This window comes from Labrus bergylta, chromosome 8 (genome assembly GCF_963930695.1).
Source record: "Labrus bergylta chromosome 8, fLabBer1.1, whole genome shotgun sequence".
Classification (NCBI taxonomy): domain Eukaryota; kingdom Metazoa; phylum Chordata; class Actinopteri; order Labriformes; family Labridae; genus Labrus; species Labrus bergylta.
In genome coordinates, this window is record NC_089202.1 from 29,330,972 (window position 1) to 29,352,771 (window position 21,800).

The 21,800-nt window shown below is 40.7% G+C and overlaps 1 protein-coding gene across 1 annotated transcript in view; it reads right to left on the reverse strand.

The window, feature by feature from the left end:
• LOC110003474 (IgGFc-binding protein) overlaps nt 1–18,134 on the reverse strand; it is a 34,476-nt gene extending 16,342 nt beyond the window's left edge. Inside the window, exons 1-20 of the mRNA XM_065957870.1 lie at nt 18,079–18,134; nt 16,141–16,191; nt 15,909–16,045; nt 14,197–14,855; nt 12,454–12,890; nt 12,115–12,278; nt 10,510–10,686; nt 10,098–10,323; nt 9,162–9,407; nt 8,014–8,115; nt 7,520–7,667; nt 6,636–6,756; nt 5,968–6,300; nt 4,894–5,065; nt 4,660–4,757; nt 2,878–3,008; nt 1,892–2,061; nt 956–1,170; nt 466–657; nt 164–352 (exon numbers count right to left, since the gene is read on the reverse strand). Coding sequence (XP_065813942.1) covers nt 164–352; nt 466–657; nt 956–1,170; nt 1,892–2,061; nt 2,878–3,008; nt 4,660–4,757; nt 4,894–5,065; nt 5,968–6,300; nt 6,636–6,756; nt 7,520–7,667; nt 8,014–8,115; nt 9,162–9,407; nt 10,098–10,323; nt 10,510–10,686; nt 12,115–12,278; nt 12,454–12,890; nt 14,197–14,855; nt 15,909–16,045; nt 16,141–16,189 — 3,966 coding nt within the window. The 5' untranslated portion in view covers nt 16,190–16,191; nt 18,079–18,134. The remainder of the gene's footprint in view (nt 1–163; nt 353–465; nt 658–955; nt 1,171–1,891; nt 2,062–2,877; nt 3,009–4,659; nt 4,758–4,893; nt 5,066–5,967; nt 6,301–6,635; nt 6,757–7,519; nt 7,668–8,013; nt 8,116–9,161; nt 9,408–10,097; nt 10,324–10,509; nt 10,687–12,114; nt 12,279–12,453; nt 12,891–14,196; nt 14,856–15,908; nt 16,046–16,140; nt 16,192–18,078) is intronic.
• Nucleotides 18,135–21,800: the final 3,666 nt, after the last annotated feature.

Sequence of the window (21,800 nt, forward strand, 5' to 3'; positions counted from 1 at the left end):
AAAAAATTACAGACATCGGGACTCGGGTGTTACACCCATTGTAGACAGTCATGACTCACAGAGTTATTTTCAGAGGATATACAGTACTTGATTTCTATTATATTTAAGTGTGAAAAATCACATATGAAGCCTTTAAATACATAATAAATACAAAATGTCATACCTTAACTTCCCAATTGACCCCTGTCTCCATGGAGATTTCAGAGTCATACACCTGAACCTCAACGCGGCGAGTGACAGAGCCGTCTTTATCTGTTTTCTGCTGCACCAACACGGAGAAGGGCGTCTTCCCCCCATCGTTCTTCTGCACCGCTGACAGCGTGAAGAGACAGTCTCCCAACAGAGGATACTCCTGCAGGAGGGGACAGATGTATGTCATAACGTCTACTGTCAGCGTCTCACAGCTTACATTTATTATTTCAATTCAGACAGCTTTGACCTCATGTAGAACAAAATGTACTCTACCTTTCCATCGAAGGAGCGGATGTTTCTGACTCCGCTGACCGAACAGGAACCAATACTTTTGGGTTGACAGGAGACGGCGCCGTCTTTCAGAACGCACTTCTCGTGTTGTGAACAGTGGAAGGTGGCGTCACACTTTATCTGTCCTTCTGAACACACACACTGAGTGTTACAGGACTGTCCGCGGTAGAACACCTGGGAACAGAGAGACAGGTGAGCGAGGGAAGATGTACAGGGAGCAGAGTGATTGATGTGTGTGCAGGTGTGTCACAGAGGAGGTGTGTGTGTTATAAATCTGCAGGTGTGTCACAGAGGAGGTGTGTGTGTTCTGTGCAGGTGTGTTAGAGAGGAGGTGTGTGTGTTATATATCAGGAGGTGTGTCACAGAGGAGGTGTGTGTTATAAATCTGCACGTGTGTCACAGAGGAGGTGTGTGTGTTATATATCTGCAGGTATGAAAGGGGAGGTGTGTGTGTTCTGCCCAGGTGTGTTACCTGTCCATCCTGATAGTACTGCCCTCCGTCTTGACATCCGCACTCGGCCACAGGAACACACTTGTCGTTGCTCAGTATATAGCCGTCGTCACACACACAGTCCTCTGTGCAGGGGTCGTCTTCGTCACAGTCATCAGGTATGCTGAGGCCGCTGCAGGTGGGCTGGCAGGGGGAGGCACACACCTCATAGTGACTGTTTGCACCACATGGCAGAGCTGCAAGGAGACAAACACAGTCAGCGACACCTTCAAATTAAATACTGAGTGGGAAAAAGTAAAACAAATGAAAAGTGACAAGTTGGAAATATGCATCAAAATAGATATCAGAGTTCTCCAAAGATCCAAAGATTACAACCAGACAAAATGGACGCTGTTCACTTTTGACAAATCTCTAAATGTCCAGACATCATTTTGCTTTTTCAATTTAAGTTCTTATTAAAAGCTTTATATGTGATTTTTCACACTTAAATATAATAGAAATCAAGTATATATTCTGAAAATAACAATGTCTGTCTGTGATGCTTTCCGAGTTTTCAGAGCCTTATCTTCACTTTGTTTACATCGCCCGGACGGCCGGCTGACTCCTCCCCTCGCGTATAAAAGTTGTTTAATTGAGGGACTAGAGAAAAGGAGAATAACATACTGTACTCACTGCTTAACTGTGTTTCTAGATCACGCTCATTTCAGGTAAATTTACATGCAGTGTGAAGATACGAGCATAATAAAGATCGCTACCATTAGCATGCTAACACAACAATGCAGCGCGAGTTGTTTTGGTTTCATGCTGGTGCTCAAGGGCGACATCTGCTGGATGTCTACATCCAGTAGAATATGTCTACATATAAAGCCTTTAAATGCCATTTTTGGTCTGATGACTGAAATAGATGTGTGTGTGTGTGTGTGTGTGTGTGTGTGTGTGTGTGTGTGTATTTCTTACGACAGAACTTTTTGGTCCTCCAACTCTCAATTTTAGCTCCCGCCGCCTGACAAGACGTGCTGAAAGCTGATAGGCTGCTGCACAGAGCGGAGGCGTGGCCCTTGTATGCACACATATCAAAGACACAGTCGTTGAGGAAGGTCTTGTGGTCCAGTTTGCTGTGACACTGACTGCAGAGAAACAAAGAGTCGAAGGTGAGATGACAAACTGTAGTTGACGAAATATAGAGTTCATTCACCGATCTTTCATTTGTTGTTTGTCAGGCGTGAAGAACATCTCCTATGCTGATTGGTTACTGGCTTTAATGTTAAATATGCGAGGCCATGGGAATCCATCGCCCTGGAAAAAATAACAATGTGATCTGATCCGGTTGATGTTTCTAAAGCTAAATCTGACCCTGTTGTTGACCTTATACCATTATACAAGAGTAACTGCTTTATAACACACTAACACTTTATAATAACCATCATCTATAAAGGCTAAACAAGGGTAAATAGATAGTTAATTAACCATTAGTTAATAGTTATTCACTGTTAACAAACAATGAAATTATAGTTAATATGGTTTGCTAATGATTTGTAATACTATAATTTATGTTATGTTAACAGTTTATTGATGAACACATTATAACATTTCATACACTTTATAAAGTGTTTCTTAATGATGACCAAATGATTTATAAACCTTTAAGAGATGGTTTATGAAATGGTTTATGGTTTACTCATTGTTTCAACAGTAAATAACTACTAACTAATGGTTAATAAACTTATGTACTTACCCTTATTTACCCTTTATAGATGATGGTTATTATAAAGTGTTACCGAGTAACTTTAGAATCAGACTAAACGGGTAGAGAACCACAACATGTCCAAAATCACTAAAGTGATAATATTTCATTTCTTTTACACAACTATGGTTATTTTTCTTCTAAAAACAAAAACATTAGGTATTAATTAAATTATAAGAAGCACAGGAGAAGTACGCACCCGAATGGTCCTTCCTTGTCAGAGATGATGCCACAGTAGCGCCCCTCCTGGTAGCGAAGTACCAGTGCAGGTTCGCACTCTGGACATTTACCTCCAGGACAGTCACTGGTGCAGCCCACGTCTCCTCCGGCCTGGAATCAGATATACACAGTAGAGTAAACTATCTTCACAGTACGACAGAGTGTAGTTTGCAGATTTGGGTTTGAAGGGGAGATTAACATGTGCATGTTCACTAATAATGCTTCCTCCTGAAAATAAAGCTGGGAGTGATGTGGGTATGGTTTCAGGGTATTGTGTGTAGAAACCAAAATGGTCCAGACTGGTTTTAATACATGATTAAAGCAAGTTTCAGTATTCACGTTGTGCAGCGAGAAATTTGTCTCTTTTAGATTCTTTCGATCGACTTTTGGTTTTAAGTTTTGGTTTTTAATCTTCTACAATTCTACAATTCACTTAGCAGACGCTTTCATCCAAAGCGACGTACATCAGAGAGTAAGTACAACACAAGCAAGGATCTAGAAAAAAGGGAACAATGTCAGTAAGAGCAAACGATCAGCTTTGAGTCTGATTGGACACACAGGTGCTGACAGGAAGTGACCAGAGGCAAAGCGACAACATTGAGGGCAGTTCTTGAGAGCTCTAATCAGTATAGAAACCATCTTATAAGTCATCGTTATCAAACAAAAACCATCGTCACAACCATCATCATCATCAATGATATGGAGACCATCATCATTAAGTTAGTAGGTATTCATGAAAGAGCTGGGTCTTTAGCTTTTTCTTAAAGGTGCAGATCTTCACAATGGGGTGTTTGAAGTGCTTCCTAACATGCAAAACCTTCCAACTAAAACGAAGACATTAATCGTTAAATGTAGAGTCAGTGGAAATGTTTGTTAAATTGGGTTGCCTACAGCGTCTCTCTTCTGCGCATATTACATTTGTATAGAGACAATTTAGTAAACTCGTACAAGCTAACCCTTGGTGATTGGCACCTGTCTGTTCAACAGCAAGAAGTTGAACTGAAATCCAATCCAATGTTCACCCTTGTTTTGGAACGAGCTTTATCCACTTGTTTTTTCGCCTCTCTTTGATTATCTATTCTCATCTTTGCCACTATTGCTCTGCAGTATTTGTCCAGCCTGAATCCCGCCCAGCCAATAAAATGTATTCGCTCCCAAACTCAGCAGGGCGCTTTCATTGGCTGGGGGAAACACACCCACTCCCCATTCAGAAACGTTCCCGAGTCAACAGAAACATCTGGCAGACCACAGGGTCACTGCAGACATTCATATGTATACAAAATGGACTTCTGCTTGTATATTTCTTTTCTAGTCTTCTGACTAGTCAAAGCACTTTTACACCGCCGGTCACACCTACACATTCACACACTGATGGCAGAGGCTGTGTTGTACAGTGTCCATCAGTATTAGCTAACCCAATTCATACACATTCATAGGTCATAGATGAATGAAAGGGAGCAACTTGGGGTTACAATTCTTGCACAGGGAAACATCGGACATGTGGCTGCAGGAGCTGGGGATGAAACCCCAGACCCTTCAGTTGAGAGGCAACCGGCTCTACCAACTGAGCCACAGCCAACTATGGAGGCCCATAAGTGACGACTGAGCAGGATTACTGTTGTTTGAGTCCATACATTTTATTTATTCAAATGCTACTGACTCCTTTAAGCCCTGTTTTGTATTTTTCAATTTTTTTTACAGTATTTGGCTGAATATTTTTCTCTTTGTGTTTTTCCACCCTTCAGTCAAAAGCATCACAAACCTTCCAGCTGTCACCAAATTGATTGGGATTTTTGGCCAGGGTGCCGTCAGATTTGGTGAAGTCGTCGCCAGGTTTTCCGTTGTAGTTTCCACACAAACCTGAAACAGAGAAACAGGATAAACAACAGCGTCAAACATAAAGAAAATACTTCATACTCATTCCTGATGATGTTTGGGAGCAAGAAAACAATCTGAATCAAGAACATAAGCTTTCAGCAAGTCACATCAGACTCACCGGCAGTTTCCCCGTTGTACGAGCTGGGGAGAGTCACCTTGACGTAACTGCGCCAGTCGAATCTGAGCGTCAAACCAAATGATGTTTTCACAACGCCGAACCTTCCCCCTTTGTGTGCGGTAAGTTTTCCGTCTTCAAACGAGAACGGCAGGTTGACTGACTGACCGTTCACCTGGGGGAGAGGGAAGGTTAGACACAGAAAAAAGACAGGCTTTATTTTGTGACTATTTATGTATTTGACATCTTGCTGAGAAGCATCAATGACAAACTGGCTTTATTAATGAGAGGGCGCAACAGGTGAAAGAAATATGAGCTTTCCACTTTTCACAAAAAGCCATGCTGACATTTGACGTCACAACATGCAGTCAAACATCGACGCAGTGTCTTTGTTCTTATTTCCAAAGATTACTACTAGTTGAGCTAAGACCGAGCCAGAGAACATAAACCCCCATGTGATTTAAATAAGGGGCGTGTCCAGACTTCTTGGACTGGGGTGGCCCAACTGGTGCTCTCACTTTTGCAGGGGTGGCCTCAAGTTTATATGCACACATAAATGCAGAGCATCTATTTACCCTATTTATTTTAAGTACACAGGATAATGGCAACATATACATCTTCTTAGCTTAATTCTTCCAGGACTCAAAATAATATGTATACTGTAAAAATTTTGTAAAAGCCCATCATAATTTAAGGCGTAGTCCCCTTTACTAGCCTGGCCTTGTACCACGTTTTGAAAAATGAACACAGGTCTCAATTAGAAGCCCTGATGCTGTGATGTGTTAAAATAATTATTTAATGACTTCAACATCTGTCCAAGAAAGGCGGAAAAAACTTGAGAATGCTGGCCGTGCTCTATTAGAAAGCAAGACCATACTACAGATTCATAGTTCATTTTTCTTTATCGCATAGCTTAAATTTTTAACACAGATTATATTCTTTTTGGTGTAAATCTACAATTGTATATTTAATAATTTGCTGTGCACACATTTTTTGATATTGTAAAAAATAAAGCTGCACGTTGCCCTTGAAAGAACCAAAATATATTCAAGTCACATATAAACAGAGTCGTCTTACTATTATCTTTCTCGGGTTGGTGCTACTCAAGCTGACAGTGACGTTACCGAACACGGTGAGAGACACAGACTTAGTGTAGGCCACCGCCTTGTTCCGTCCCCTGTTCTCATTCTGGACCAGACACTGGAACGGCTCCAGTCCCTTGTCGGACCCCTTGACCAGCTGAGAGAGGACGTAGGTACATGTACCCTGGAAATCAAAGCGCCGGTTGTCCAGGCTTATGCAGTGGGGGTCTCCGGTGCACTGACATGATGCAAAGGATGTTGCGTAACAGTCCCTGACTCCCTTCTTAAGCCCACAGTGCTCATTCTTCCTGCAGCTGACTTTATCACACTTCATAAAGAAAAGAAAACAAAGATGGATTACATAGGAAAATAAACAGAAACAGCATAAAATCGACAAACATCTGTTTAAAATATGTTTATAAAATACTTTTATATCAAAAATTCAGATATGGCGGTCTGAAGAGAAACTAATCAACCTGTGTGAGAAATTACATGTTACAGCATCTGAAGAGTAGGAATGAACGAAAAAAATGTATAAAGTGAATCATACAGTAGCTGTCGTGTAGTGTTTAAAAGTGATATCAGACTTGGATTCTGGTATTTAAAAGACCCGCAGAGATGATGGCACCAATATGACATTCTTACACAAACACACACACCTACCTTTGTTTTACCATTGACACATTTACACCTGGTGGAGCAGGTGTTATCCCCCCAAAACTTGGTGCCTGCTGGGTAATATTTGCCATCATGCTGACATCCACACTGAGATTTAGGGACACATCTGAAACAGAAAGCCAAAGATCACATTATCATGTCCTAAAGATTATCTTGCCTTCCTGTGATGTGAGGTGTGTAAAGACTGATCCGATCTGCTCGGAAAGATGGCAGGGACGCCCTGCCTGTCATTGTTAAATTGCTACAATCCTGGTTTGACCGCAAGAGATTTCCAGTTTGAGTGATGGGACTCTAGTTGTTTGTGAATGGAATCTGTTTGTGTATAGTGTGCTGTTTTAATCATATTGTTGCACCTCCACACACTATAGGAAAAAAACAACTGTTGGGACCGTCCCTACTCTGTTTCTCTGGCATTTTTGTCAAGTGAATTGGCATGCATCTTTGTGAGGTGTAAATACATCCTTCTTCGACAGAGAAAAGAAAAAAAAAATTTTCCTGGGGTAACTAAAAAGAAGAGGCATAAGAAAAGAACCCTGAGGGACGCCACAAACTCAGGAACAGTGTGTAATTTTATCTAATTAACAGCACACTTGAAGGCATATTGGGTTATACCAAGGTTACAAAGTGCTTTATTCTGTCAGGGACACATGGTTTGATTAATCAAAGGGGATGATGGGTAAAAAAAACTATTTAAACCATTCAGGTCAGTGGCCTTTGTGTGTGTGATTATGGGAACTTATTTTATAAATGTGCAACATTTTTTATGCTTAAAGTCTACAAATAGCAGCGAGTATAATGATTTTTGTCCACAGAGTTTGTGTTTTCTTGATGTGCTTGCATTTACATCAGTAGCATCATTGCTAAGTTACCTGTCTCCGCTGAGCACCCTTCCTTTATCGCACTGACATCCCTCCACACAGGGAGACTTACAGCGCGTTGCAATGTCTGGGGACGAGCAAGTGTTAGGACACGCTGTACCACACGCCTCATAGTGGCTTCCAGCTGGACACGAGGGGGCTGCAGAGAGAGAGAGGAGAGCATTGGTAGTCCTGTTAAAGCTCAATCTTATAATATGTGAGAAACGGTACCATTTCTACCAATGTAACAAAACCACAAATTACGTATTTACATAGCACTCAATCCCCCCAAAAGAAATCTTGGGAAACTTTACATAAAGATATCAACATTTTACATCAGACTTATTAGATTTCTTTATATTAAAACTTAAATAATTGGACAGCTCAATGTTCTGACCTCTTTAGTTATACGTGATAAAACAAAGAGTGACTGAGGACCGTTAACTCAGTTTTTGTTCACATCGTGAACAAGATGTAAAGTGGTTTTTACATGCTTCGTGACTTACTGCATCCGGAGTGCTCTCTCCACTCGGCGGTCATTTTCACTCCTTGTGACAAACAGGTGTCATAATAACTCTTCAGGTTATCACAACGAATCTGTTTGGCACCTGGACAGAAAAATACACACAATACATTATTTACAGTTGTACATGAAAACTCAGATTATAACATACATCTTTAAATCACAACATATTGAATTTTCACATTGAAACAACCATGGACCACTGAGTGGACAATCAAAGAGAGAAACAGCGCCCCTCTGGAATTTAATGAATTTTAAATCTGAGTCAGTGTTTCCTCCTAATAAATCCTGAGCTCCAGCAGAGCTGTGTTTAGCGCCCCCATAAACGCAGGTTAGGTATGTATAGAGAATTACGATTGAGTGTCAGCCAGTGTCAGACATTTTGATCCAATTCCCATTTTCATACGAGCTACAATACTCGAGTTAAATAAGAACTGTTTAAATGGATTTTCCACTGAATATTCTAAGGTGAAGTATTACTTCCACCTTGTGGTTAGTATCGTCTTAGACACATAAGACTTTTAAACATATATTTAGACTGTTATAATGATATTTGCTTGTTATCATATATAAAGTACTTAACACATTTTTTCTCAAATTACAGATCGCAAGAGAAGAATATTTTCCTAAATGTTCAGAGATTACTCTCACAATGTTAAAACTCAGACTCAAACTATTTCATTTCAATGTCAAAAGGCTGTATAAAACCATTATTAAAATCATAAAAATTATCATCTTTGATATTTACTTTATTTATCTGCATTATTGTATAAAAACTGTTATAAAATCACATGTAATCATTTAGAACTTTGTCTGTGTTTGCTTAATGATTAAAATTCTCCCAAAGGATTCACTATTCTGATTTGAGATTGATTGATTGATTAATTAATTATTACAGTTAACTTCCTTCTTTTGAAGGTGGTGCCCACTTGGCGTACAAGGATATATTCATATCTTAATAAATTAATTTACTACAGGTATTAACAATGTTATATGTTATCAAAGGTTATAGAGAATCATCAGATTATCAAAAAAAAAAAAAAGGGATTTGGATGAAAATACTGTGTATGTATTTATATTGCAGTTAGGTTATTACAACAGTAGCCTCTTATATTTCACTGGTTGTTTTACCTTTAGTGACACAGACGTCATAGACACAGTTGTCCAGGAATGGGTAGGGTTGGACGGTTTTGTGGCAGGCGGAGAAAGGGCCGTCCTCTTTGGTCATGAGCCCACACAGTGTGGGTTTTCTGAAGTGAATCTGTTGTTTTGGGGAACAGTGAGGACAGCGACCGCCACAGTTGTCGTTACAGAACAGATCTGGATCCTTCACCTTCCACTTTTTGATCATCTCCAGAACTATTGGGATACTGTTGCCTAGAAGAGACATAAAACAAACAGCTGTTTGAAGTGAAAGTACCTCTATAACCCCAAATCAAAACCTGGCAAACCTCCGCTGTGACCATGAACCCTTCGATTAATGCGGCCAATGAGGTTAACTGTTGTTGTTTTTTGTTGTTCTATATTATAGCCTACTTGCAGCTAATGGTTAAAATGCTAACAGGCTAAGCTAATGGCTATCATGATAGCATGATTCACATGACAGCCTAACATTGCAGTGAATGTGATTTGGTAGGATTTTTGCTGATTATTCTCTTTGAGCATGCTCTCTCTACTTTGAGTAGTTATAATTCTCACAGCATGATTGATGGCTTGGAGATGCTAATAAAATGTAGCTCAAGGATCCCCTTTGATTTGTGATTTCAACTTGAGTGGAGTAACACATGCAGATAGAATAGATTCATCCCAACCAGCAAGAAACAATCCGAACAAATGTTTTCATGAATATTGATCGTAATGAAGAATGGCATAAACCATCCATCTCATTTAGAGTGAAATATTTCACAGAAAGGGCCAGATCGGATCATTGTCGTCCAGTTGAAGTGTTTACAGAAAGCATTTTTTTCTTTAAATGTGAATAAAATTATTTTATCTGAACATTTTGTTCACATTAAAAATTGAATTTCCACCTCTCTGTGCTCTTTCATCTTGTACACCCCTCCTCACCTTTGGGGTCCGGCAGATCGTCCTTCCTTTCTCCGTTGTAGTTCCCACAAAGTCCTCCCATGTGTTCATAGTATGAGGAGGGAACTGTAATCAACAGCCTCATGTTCCAGTCGTATTTTACAACCAGGCCAAAGTCAGTGCTCAGGACAGCGTAGGACCCACTCCTACTCACAGTGACCTTATCCTTCAACAGACTGACAGGCAGGTACTGAAGCTCCCCGTTCACCTGGAGGTAACAACAGACCATTAATCACAACTTCCCGTAAGTCTGTATCTCTCCTGGCTAAAAGCTGAGCCATGCAATCCAGCAGCTGTGTTGCTGACTACAAATATCTTCTGTAACTGAGTCGCAGCTAAGCCCGTTTTAACTGTGTCTTTATTGATAATTACATTCCACATGTGAGTGTGTTACCTCTACTCGTCCTCCATGTCTGCTGATGACTATCGTCTGCTCGTATACAGTCACGGTCACAGTCCTCACGTAGGAAACTCGGCGGCTTCCTCGATGGTTGTTCTTTGTTGTTACAGTGAATTGAGTAAGGGTAGGATCTTTTTCTGACACTGTTGCCATAATGTAGGTACAGGTGCCCTAAAAAGAATAATTTACGCCCATTATAAACATTTTCTGCAGCTTGTAAGACAACCTGAGACAGTGAGCTCAAATTATAAAAACAGACCAACAACATGACAGCTCCCTTAATGTGACGCCAGAGCATTTAGAGCTCCCCCTACTGACTGGCTGCAGTCATAAATCCCACCTCCTCCATGCTAACAGATGGGACATTTATCAAACTTTAAAAACCAAAATACATGTCAAATACATTTTTCTTAAACATGTTTTTTTTATCATTGTTAGTCCTTATCATGCTTAATTATTTCCAAGTGATCATTTCTCTGAGAAGCTTAGTTCTAATTAGTTATGTGATGCTATTAAATGGGGTATAACCCCATGGTTGAAGGCTCTGTTGACCAATTAGGCTCTTGTGATGCTGTGTGCACCAGATTATCAGAGTAGAGGAGGAGTTCCCCTGCTGATGGGAAGCATAACACACGAGTCACTGAACTTCCTATAACTGTGTGTGTCTGCTTCAAACCAACACAAGAGATCTTTGATGATTTATTTGTAAGTTTAATGTGTGCTTGCTGTTAAGGCCCTGACACACCAAGGAGATCATTGGCCATCGGTCTTAGTTGGTCTTAGTTGGACCGGCTCCATTGCTACCCATCGGCCACCATCGGCCTTTTTTTGGCCAATTCGACATGGTTGAATCCGCATTGGCGGTCGGTTAGAGGAATCTCTCTGATTGGCTGTTCGGAGGTTTCATTTATCTCCAGCTCTCTACACAGTTTCTGTAAAGCCCCTTGCGCATGCTGCTGTAGTATCCATGCTTTCACCCATTAGTGCGGTTTCTCTTTATTTGTTGCCTCCGCCTTTTCTTTTCTTTTTCCACTAAAAGACCAAGGGCTGACAACGCCAGCACCATTTTCAACTTGTTATCAAACATTATTCTTGATTAGTAGGCTAACTGTAATACGAATGGCGCACGGTGTGAAGATGGTCTTCTCGTATCATGACAACGGACTACCGCCGCCTGCTAGCATGGAGAGTTATTTCCTCTCACACATTCGCAGAACTTACGTGGTGGTTGGCCGTTGGCTGTAGTCTTTGCGATGTGGTCTAGAGCAACTTTTTGGTGTGTCAAGGACTTAAAAGGACTTATTCAATTCTGTGGCTCCACCAGTTGATCCATACTGTTCAGACTCTGGCTCTAAATTATGTCACCGGGCCAAGATGTTAGCGATGTTTTTACTTCACTTTGTATAAGGAGGGGAGGTGGAGCCGTGCGATATATATACATGTATATATACAGTCTACGGTCCATGGTACATGTGCTTCTAACATTTCCGTGATAGAAGCACACTTCTATATTTGTTGATTTGAGAAAATACTTTCTATTCACCACCTTAGTATAGATATGGTGAAAGCCTTCTGATAGCTTGCCTTGTTCAATCATACCTGGAAGTCAAAGCGACGTCCATCAAACGATGTGTAGTGGGGGTCACCCATGGCTGTGCAAGTTGCCGTGGAAACAGGGACACATTCTCCATTCACACAACTCTCCTTTGACCGACATGTAACGTCTTCACAGGGATCTTTGGGTGGTGGTGGTGGAGTGTTACCTTCAAAATATACACAACATGTAAATGCATATAAGTGAACAAATACAGCACAACATTGAATCAGCAGTTTTGTTGTGTGTGCGTGTGTGTGTGTGTGTGTGTGTGTGTGTGTGTGTGTGTGTGTGTGTGTGTGTGTGAATATGTGAATTTACAGTATATATGTGAGTGATTGTACCTCCAGAACAGACTCCAGCGATTCCAAACCCATGGGCTCTATTTCCACCATAGGCATAGACCGCCATACGAACATCTCCTTCCACTGTGAAATGACTCTGCTGTTTTCCCACTTTGACATTTGTCGACACCCATACATTATCTGAGCCGACGCTGGACCACTCGAGTTTTGAGAAGCACTGCCCCTTATTACACACCTTCACACTGCTTGCCCCCTCCCTCCGTGACACAATGGAAACCCAGCTATTGAACCCGTTCACTGTCTCCACCGTCCAATCAGTGGACAGCTTGCATGTCGGAATCAGAGTTATCAAGAAGGGGTCCCTTGGTTTGTTGTCGCTAAGCAGCAGCACCATCACCTTCTTGTTGCTCTTAACCATCAGAGGACGCTTCATTTTCATCGGAATGGCCAACATTTGTCCCGCTTTCTTCAGAATACTGTAAATGAAAAGGATTTTTTTTTTTTAGTATTTCAATATAAAAAGTCATCGTAATTTTAAAGAGATTTAACATCATAACACAGTTCAAAAGTAGGAATGTTCTCAGCCGACTAATTTTCTAGTCGGTTAAACGGAAATTCGAATTCAGTTTAACTGACTAGTCCAAAGGTAAGAAAACACCCAGAAAAAAGTCAAAACTGTGCACAATTTCTTTTAAAAATGTCAGCAGGTAAAAGCGCCCAACCAATTAATCAGCCAGCCAATATCGGCCGATATTAGCGTATGTAGTGACTACCGGTATCAGTTACTTTTATCGCAGATATGTGCCGATATTTCAAGATTTAGTCGTCTGTAGAGTAGCATTTATTTGACTTTCAGTGTTTTACTCTAGCAGTTATCTGTCACCAGCAGAGTTGATTACAACAAGCACTGTCATTCTCCAGCGTGTCAAGCGGTGATGCGCCTTCATTCGTAGTTACTTCCCTGTTGAGTGACCATCTTGTCTATGTCATATATCTTTTTACAAGGGTTTGGTAACTGCATTTGAGGGATCAAGGCAATAAAGGTATGAATCTATGTCTACAGATCAAAGATATATCTTAGAAAGATATTGGCCGATATATTGGTTTTGGATTTTTTTCTCTCCCAAATATTGAAATCGGTATCAGCCCCAAAAATTCCATATCGATCGGGCCCTAGCAGGTAAACAATATTATTTGGTTTGGTTTCTATTTAGTGTCTGTGTGCTTTCTCTTCCTTGTCAGATCGTCACATCAAAATCTTCTCCGTGTGTCCTTGGTGACATTTTGTTACTCCCTGTGTTTGGACTTTTATATTGGACCTTTTTAATTTTTGGAATTTGGACTTAAGACATTTTTTTTTCATCTGAAATTGGGTCCAGTTCCTTGTCCCTCCATAGCTGTGACAATACCTGACATTTTGACTTCAGTCTCCAGTCAAAGACTTGTGTTCTCAATGTTTAAACTTCCCCATTATCATTGTTTCTCAACATTGCCTCTTTATTCTGGATTTTCCCTTGACATTGTCTTGTCTCTTGATTCATATTTTTCCTTAAACCTTGAACTAATGCTGTGACTCTCTGGCTTATAAAGTCATTTGTATATTCAAAAAAAGTCACAAAACCACAGAAACGTCAAAGAACCTGGATTCCATTAAGGTCGAGTGACAAACACCAAAAACAATCTTTTTGACAAATGGGTGAACAAATGATCAAGCATCCAGAAAGTGTTAATAAACCCGATGTATGTAGCATCAACAGAATAATAATGAATATTTGACTCAACTGTTTCATTGGTTGTTGGCCTTGGCACACCGTCAATTCAGCGTCGTCTTCACCAGTCATAACCACAGCTACGTTAGTTGTTTTGGAGTTCCCAGTGAAGGGCACAATGTACTCCTTACCCATTTTAGCCACAGGGGGGAGCTGCTCATACACATGTTCACACGCAAATTTGAGGTCCAGACACTGGTGACCAGTTAACACCGCCACGGGCTTCTGGGATTTAATCTGAGTGCCTGACAAACAGGTATGACTTCGTATCAGATAGGACTCGTAGGGCTGCAGGGTGACGGTCACCGCTTTCCCTTTATTCCACTTCGCTCCCCCTCTGAGTTTTGCATCACTGGCTGGCAATATGGTGATCATGTTCTGGCTGTCCCCGTTTACGATACCAACTAGCCTGTCGAAGCCATGTCTCCCAGGTGGGGGTGTGTATACATAGTGCTCAGTGCCTAGATCTTGAATTGGGGAAACCACTGCGCCGTCTCCCGTGTTAGTGCGGCGGTTGAAGGTGACCACAGAGATTCCAGTGCTCGATGAGATTCGAACTGCAGATTTTGGACTGACGTATAGTTTCTGCAGCTCAGTTCCACATGGTAAAGAAACCCAACGAGTTTCCCCTGCACGTAGGGTCAGCTGCTTGGAGAACTTGACTGAAGCCACCTGCAGATCAATGAGAACTTTCAGAAACTACAATAAAATCAGACTGGCTGGTGTTAGATGGTGTTCTCAGAGGACATTAAAGCAGTGACAAATACAATCAAATGAATGGTTTGCTTTTGAAGGTCTTTAGAAGGAATCTGTGTCAGTATCAGTTTTAAAACCAGATAAAACACTTAGGGCACACTCACACTAGGCCCAGTTGTCCCCTCCCCATTCCCCCGCCTGCCTGCACTCACACTGCTCCAGGACTAACCGGGCCTGAGCATGGTTACCTCTTATACATAACATGATCATGAAGCGTGCTTAGTTTACAAGACAAGCGGACTCAAAAAAATGAAAAAGGGACGCATAAGTGTCTGCATATCGGAGAATAACACAGAGAACAAAACTGCAAATAGTCAAACGAACAGGACTTTGAGGGTGCTCTCGAACTATAGCCCCGTTTCCACCAAGCGGTCTGGTTCCGTTTGGGACGCTACCCATTTATTGCCGTTTCCAGCGTCAGAAGTTGGGAATGGTACCAAAATAAGAGATCCGTACCGTCCTACTTTTTTGGTACCCTTCTGTTGAGGTGCCAAGGTTACCCTAAAGGGTCCCTTTTGTTTACTGTGTCCAATTCTTCTTCTTAGGCACGCTTCCCCTCAAATCCCAGTTTGTTTGAGAAGTGTGAGTGCTCTGATCCGAGCTCAAACACGGAACACTTCCTTGGTTCCTGGCATGCTTCAAAGAGGTGTTCTTCGGTACGCTAAAGTTCATGCATGAGCACAATCACAGGGACACAGTGTGGACTGTTCTGGCTGTATCTGACTCAAATGACTCAAAATAAGACACAAAGTCAGTAAAGTAGCTGTTTCCTTTGCTGCACTTGGTGTTCTTTGTTTTATATTAATTTTAGTAGGGACATAAAGTCCATGTGGTATGATGGATTTATTCCTTTCCTGCGCTCCTGTCTCATGAACAGATGTAGGTTTTTCAAAAGCTTTGGTACTACTATAGAACCTTAATTTTACCTGTGCATGAGCACCACATTAACTTTTAGATGCTGGATCATACCTGAATGTGGACTTTGGCCTCAGATTCCTGAGCAGTCAGGACCAAGTGGAGTCTGTGGTCTGTGGATTTTCCTTGTTTTTGGTAGTTTGGAAGAAAACCTGTGATAAACTCTTTTCCTGAAGAACAGCTGTGACATACTGCGGAGAAGAAGAGATTTTACTTAATGTATTAGTCATGACCCAAAACATTTTCAGTACTCAAAATGGATGATGCTGCGATAACACATTAATACCTGCAAAGAGTGCAGCAGCCAAACACAGCGTGAGAGGCCTCATTTCCATAGCTGAAGGAAAAGAGAGAGAGATGACAACACGATTTTAATAAAATAATCTTAGAGATAAGAATTCATTTTGACACACACACATTCTGCAGCTCCCTTCTTGTTTTCTATCCCACCCTTGAAATACTTTATACAACTCGTCACAATAAGCTGTTGTGTCCTTGAGGAAATGTATCTCAGACTAACACATATAGCTGCCTCCACAGTAGACTCAATAAAAAAGAGGTAGAGGTAAGACATGACGTAAAAAAAACAAACACAGAAGTAGCGGACGAGGAGCAGAGTCCGCAAGACGCTATGATGAGAATATTTGCCTTTACATCAATGCTACAGAATCACACTATCAACAAAAGGGGAGAGGAAACACACTGGAGAATAAGAAGCATAATTCAGCCGTTTAATTATGTGCACCAAGATTGTAGCGGTCGCGTGCAAACACTCTATGCACCGGGGATATGAACATCACTCCCCCCTTCCACAGGCTCATGTTGAACTCTCCGGAGAATATCCTGTTGCGTTCTCACATCAGCCCAGATAAATACTAGGTTTGTGGCAGGAAAAACTCTGGGTAAAGTCCGAGCGAATAATGCATCTGTTTGCGTTTTCACATACAGCTCCTCCTGGAAATATCAGGGGTTTTCTGTGTGAAGTGTGAAAGCCCTCTAAGAGATGTCCAAATAGCATCAATTTACCTTATCTTTCACCACTAATAATATCATACAGACGTTATATATCTCTGTTAGAGGAGACTGTAATGTACCAAGGCATAGAACTGAATTTAGTCCAAAAGTGGTGTCTGTTAGCGCTCGTGCTAAGTCCAGCATATTTGCTGATATGCCTAAATGTGCACTGTACTAATTCAATAAATAGATAAATACAAATATTAATAATCTTCCATGCTTAATTTTCAAAGGAATTAAAATGTCTCTCAAACAGTCATTCGTAAAGGCCCAACATAAAAGACAACATGAAAAATTGGCCTGCAGCCTGTTGCAGTACATCTTCAATTAGCCAATCTAAGGTTGAAGGGGAAAATTATACATATCTATGTATATCGTACAAATTTCAAAATACTTGCATGTTATACATTTAACACTCACAAGGACATAATGTAGAAAGAGATTTCCCTAAACCTTCACTGAGTCCCAGCAAAACACTTTGTGAATCTTGGAGTATAATAATTATTTTTTTTCCAAATTTAAGCAGGAGGATGAAGAAAACCGCAAACAAACTAAATGAGTAAGAAAAAAAAATCTCAATCTAGAGCACAACACCAACTGGACAGTGACGCAAGGAAAATAAATCCGGATTATTAATTTCAAGAATGCATCAAGTTGAGAATGTTTTAAATAAATATGTTTGATTTATCGAGGATACAGCCGCCCCCTGCGCGCATTAACTTAAAATGGTGTCACAGCGCGGTTTGTCTGTTCAGCTAAAAACCAAACTAATCCAATTGATTCAGACTGCGTGCAAAATGATGGGAGCTAAACGTCACATATCGCTGCAGACTGATTTTGAACAGGTGTTATTTATATTGTTGATTTTTTTTCTTAGATATTGTTGCTTGAGAATGCTGCAAATTTGGTCAAAAGATGTAGAAAAAAAAAAAAAATTCCTGTACTTAGAAGAACTCTAACTAATCACAAAAGCAGCGTAGTAAAGCCCCAATAATGGAGATATAATTATGACTCTAACACAAAGAGTTAACCCTTTCGTTTTCAGACTAAGTTCTCAAACTTTCATCAAATCTAAACTACAGCTACGCTGATAATTTAAATCAAATTAATATCAATCCTTACGTCTGTTTAACACATATTATGAATCTAACATTTTATACAGAGTAAGCATAATCCTTAAATTGAGCGTGTATGAATAAATCATGCCTACCTGCGGATGACTGTGGAGGGGGCTGCAGGTGGAGGCAGAAAGGGACACTTTTATACGAGGGGAATAGAGAGAGGGGGAGAAATCATGCGTTACTGTTCTTTATCGGCCGACTGAAAAGCATATTGAATATAGGCGTGTTTGAGGTGTGGTTTCTGCAGGATTAACAGAGAGCATGGGAGAGGTGGAAAGGTGTTTGAACAGTGTCTGAGACATGTAAAGTAATGAAAACAAAGGAGAGGACACACGTCTCGCCATTCCTCTGCACACTTTCATTTCATCCTGTCTTACTTCTGAGTAATTTCCTCTCTTCTGTCGTTTCAGCGTCTACGTTTTTATTTTTTACTTTTTGTGAAGTCATTTCTTGAGTTTCTTTATTCCTAGAATCTGCACGTTGAAAAGCAAAATGGTAATGCATGTCAAACAATTACATATACAAGCATCAACATTTCCTAGAACAACATATTGATCCAGAAGTGTTCTGCAGGTAGAGACATAAACAAAATATTTCTTCTTTAACTGAGCAAAAAAAATATACCTGACACGTGGGTATTTTTGCCTGGTTTCATGTCAGGTTATCTTAAGTTAAGTTTTAGAATGTGCACAACCTACGCTAACAGGTCATGGATGTCACTCAAATAAAATATTAAAAGTTATTCAAGTGGGTACTGGTAGCCTCGTGGTTTGTGTGCACGGCCCCATGTATCGAGGCCATATGTGTACCAAGCCCGTCTGCAGACGCCCAAATCATCAGAAAAGTCCATCTTTTCTGTCTTTTGCCTGCTCCACGTTTCAGAAAATGTGTGCTCTAACCAAGCGGCAAACTCCAGTGTTGAAAACTGAAGCCGATGCGGAAGTGCAAAATGCTGCAGTTCTGCGAGTGTCCACTAGAGGCTGGCTGCAGGAACGCTGGAAGTCACATACACACAACAGGCAAAAAAGCTGTTTTTTTACAGAATAAATAAACATGTCTACAGCCTGGTACAAAAAAAACAAAATAGGTCTGATTAGTTATTTGTCATCACTGGTACACTGTAAGGGGTGAATTTTTTTAAACGGCTCCGTTTTGATTTTAAAGACGATACTTGTTATGCATAGTTAGGCGCGTAGCTGACATGATTGACAGGTGGGCGCGATGTAACGGTTGATCAAGAGGCCTTGGTCAAGGCTCAAGGTTTTGTCAGGAGGCTTAAAATCCGCCTCAGCTTCAGCTCTCAGTCTGTCGTTAGGTTGACTGAAAGTTAGGCTGAGACAGCATTTCCAACATGGCGGCTGCTGCAGATGGGACTCCAAAGCCGGAAGATGGCTGACATCACTCAGGCTTCAAATCCGACCTGTGGCTCCCTTCCTGAATATCATTCCCCACTCTCTCTCTCTCTCCTTGATCTCTGACTCTCTATCCATTGTACTCTAAAATAGAAGCATACAAATTAAAATGAAATAAAAGTATTCAAAATGTGTCTTTAGAAAAAACTAAAATGAGCTCTTTTCGTTCACATATGTTTAATACATACACTAAATACATTAATCCAGAACTACTTACAAGGATATATGGCCTCCATTACTGTGGGGGTTTTGTAAGCTAGGAGGTTGTGTAATTCAATAGCCCCAAAATATTTATTGAAAGCGTTGAAATTGCGTCATAATGCAGCCGAGTGCGAAGGGGTTGGGACGAGGGTCTGAATGAAAATTGATTGCTCCCACAGGATGGGGCACGAGTCTTTGCCCTGAGTGAACGAGTTCAAGTATCTCCGGGTCTTATTCACAGTGTGGAGCTTAAACAGGATCAAGAGATTGACAGATGGATTGCTACAGCGGACGTTGTAATGTTGTACCCGACTGTCGTGGCTTTCAATTCACTTTTCAAGCTCTACGGTCCAACCTCCACCTGTGGTCGTGATTTGTGGATAATGACAGAAAGAATGAGATTTCTGTAATTTCTGTAGAATTGCCACTGAAAGATCGTTACTACAAACAGCATCCGAGTCGCCTGGTGTTTGCATTCAAAGGATTCTAATGTTAAAAGTCAGTTAAAACTGTCCTCATGTCTGTGGTCTCCCACATGTTTAAAAAAATCGGTTAAGCTGTCTTGTGTGGAGCCAGCTTTAGCCTGCTGCCTGGGACTAGGCCTGGGAAAAGCAGAAGACGATGGATGGTTAGGTATTGAAACATTTTGGTCGTTTTTGAAAAATACAGTTTCTGTATTTGTATTTCAGCTTATTGTGTTTTTCACTTCTTTGAAGTATAGTTCAAGTAATAAGTGGGTAGAGCTCCCAAAAACATGTGGAGTTTTATGTTTTAAATCCACTCTGACCCTGTATTTGATCATGCCTATAAACCGCAGACTGTAAATATAATATATGTTTGAAGCCTGAGTGACGTCAGCCATCTGTTCCTGCAGGGGTTTCCGGAGGCTCATCAGCAGCAGCCGCCATGTTGGAAATGCTGTCTCATCCTAACTTTCAGTCAACCTAACAACAGACTGAGAGCTGGAGCTGAGGCGGGTTTTAAGCCTCCTGACAAAACATTGCGACCACCTGTCAATCATGTCAGCTACGGGCCTTATTGTGTATAACTCAGATCCTTCATAAAATAAAAACGGATGAGTTATCGTTTTGTTTGCGCACACATTTTCTGAAAAGTGGACGGAGAGGATGGACTATTTGTCATGATTTGGTTTTGTATTTGAGTTTCCTGTTTTATCCCAGTTTTGCTTGTTTCCCTTGTGTGTTAATGTTTCCTAGTGTTGATGGTTTCCTAGTTTTGTCTTCAGTGTTTTCTGTTTTATTTTGTCATTTCTTATCCTCGTGTATCTCTGTGTTCTAGTGTGTTTTGTTAGAATCTTGAGTTCTGTGTGTCTTTAGTGTTTCATGATTTATTTTGTATTGTCCTCAGTGTTTCTGGTCTTGTGTTTCGCCCTGCCTTGATTACCCTCATTGTCTTCACCTGTGTCATTAGTCTCACCTGTGTCTGATTACCTTGTCTATTTAGTCTCTGTGTTTCTTGCCCTCTGTGTCAGTTCAGTGTTGTTTGTCAGTCTACTAGTGTCTCCATGTTTTTTCGTCTTGGGATTTTGATAGTAAGTTTTTGTTTGCCTTTTTTGCTTGTTAAATACTTAGTTTATTCTACACTTGGGTCCACCACTCCTTGTTTTCCAACCATTCATGACACCATTCTCATAATTCGTTCATCTGCAGACGGGCTTGGGACAAATACTACTTGATGCGTCAGCCAGTGTCAGACATCCAAGCGTTTCCTCTGCAGGGAAAGAAAAGGCTGATGTTACTCTGGGTTAATATTTCCGATCAAATTAAAAAGGATTATGCAGACAGGGATCACAATTCAGAGGGATTAACTCTCAGACAGACTGTCATTATTTGTAATCAGTGTTCATACCTCCAGTGTCCACTCAAAAACTCATACTACAAGTCACTGTCGAAGTTTGTGTTAGAGAAGTCCGAGAGTTTCGAATGGGTAACTCCTTGACTTTCACTGATTTACAAGGTATGTTAAATTGACTTTCAGGTTCATTTAAAAAAAAAAAAAAAAGTCTGTTCATTTTAGTTTTTCTACCCATCAGAATTAAAAAAATGTATCTGGTTCAGTTTACTTTATTTGTAAAGTTCCAGGACAGGCGGCCCCTGAAATCTTACTGAGTTCCCTCCAATTGGAGGCTGGCAAGAAAAAGTCAGGGGGTGAAGTTAACCATCCGTTTGTGTTCACAC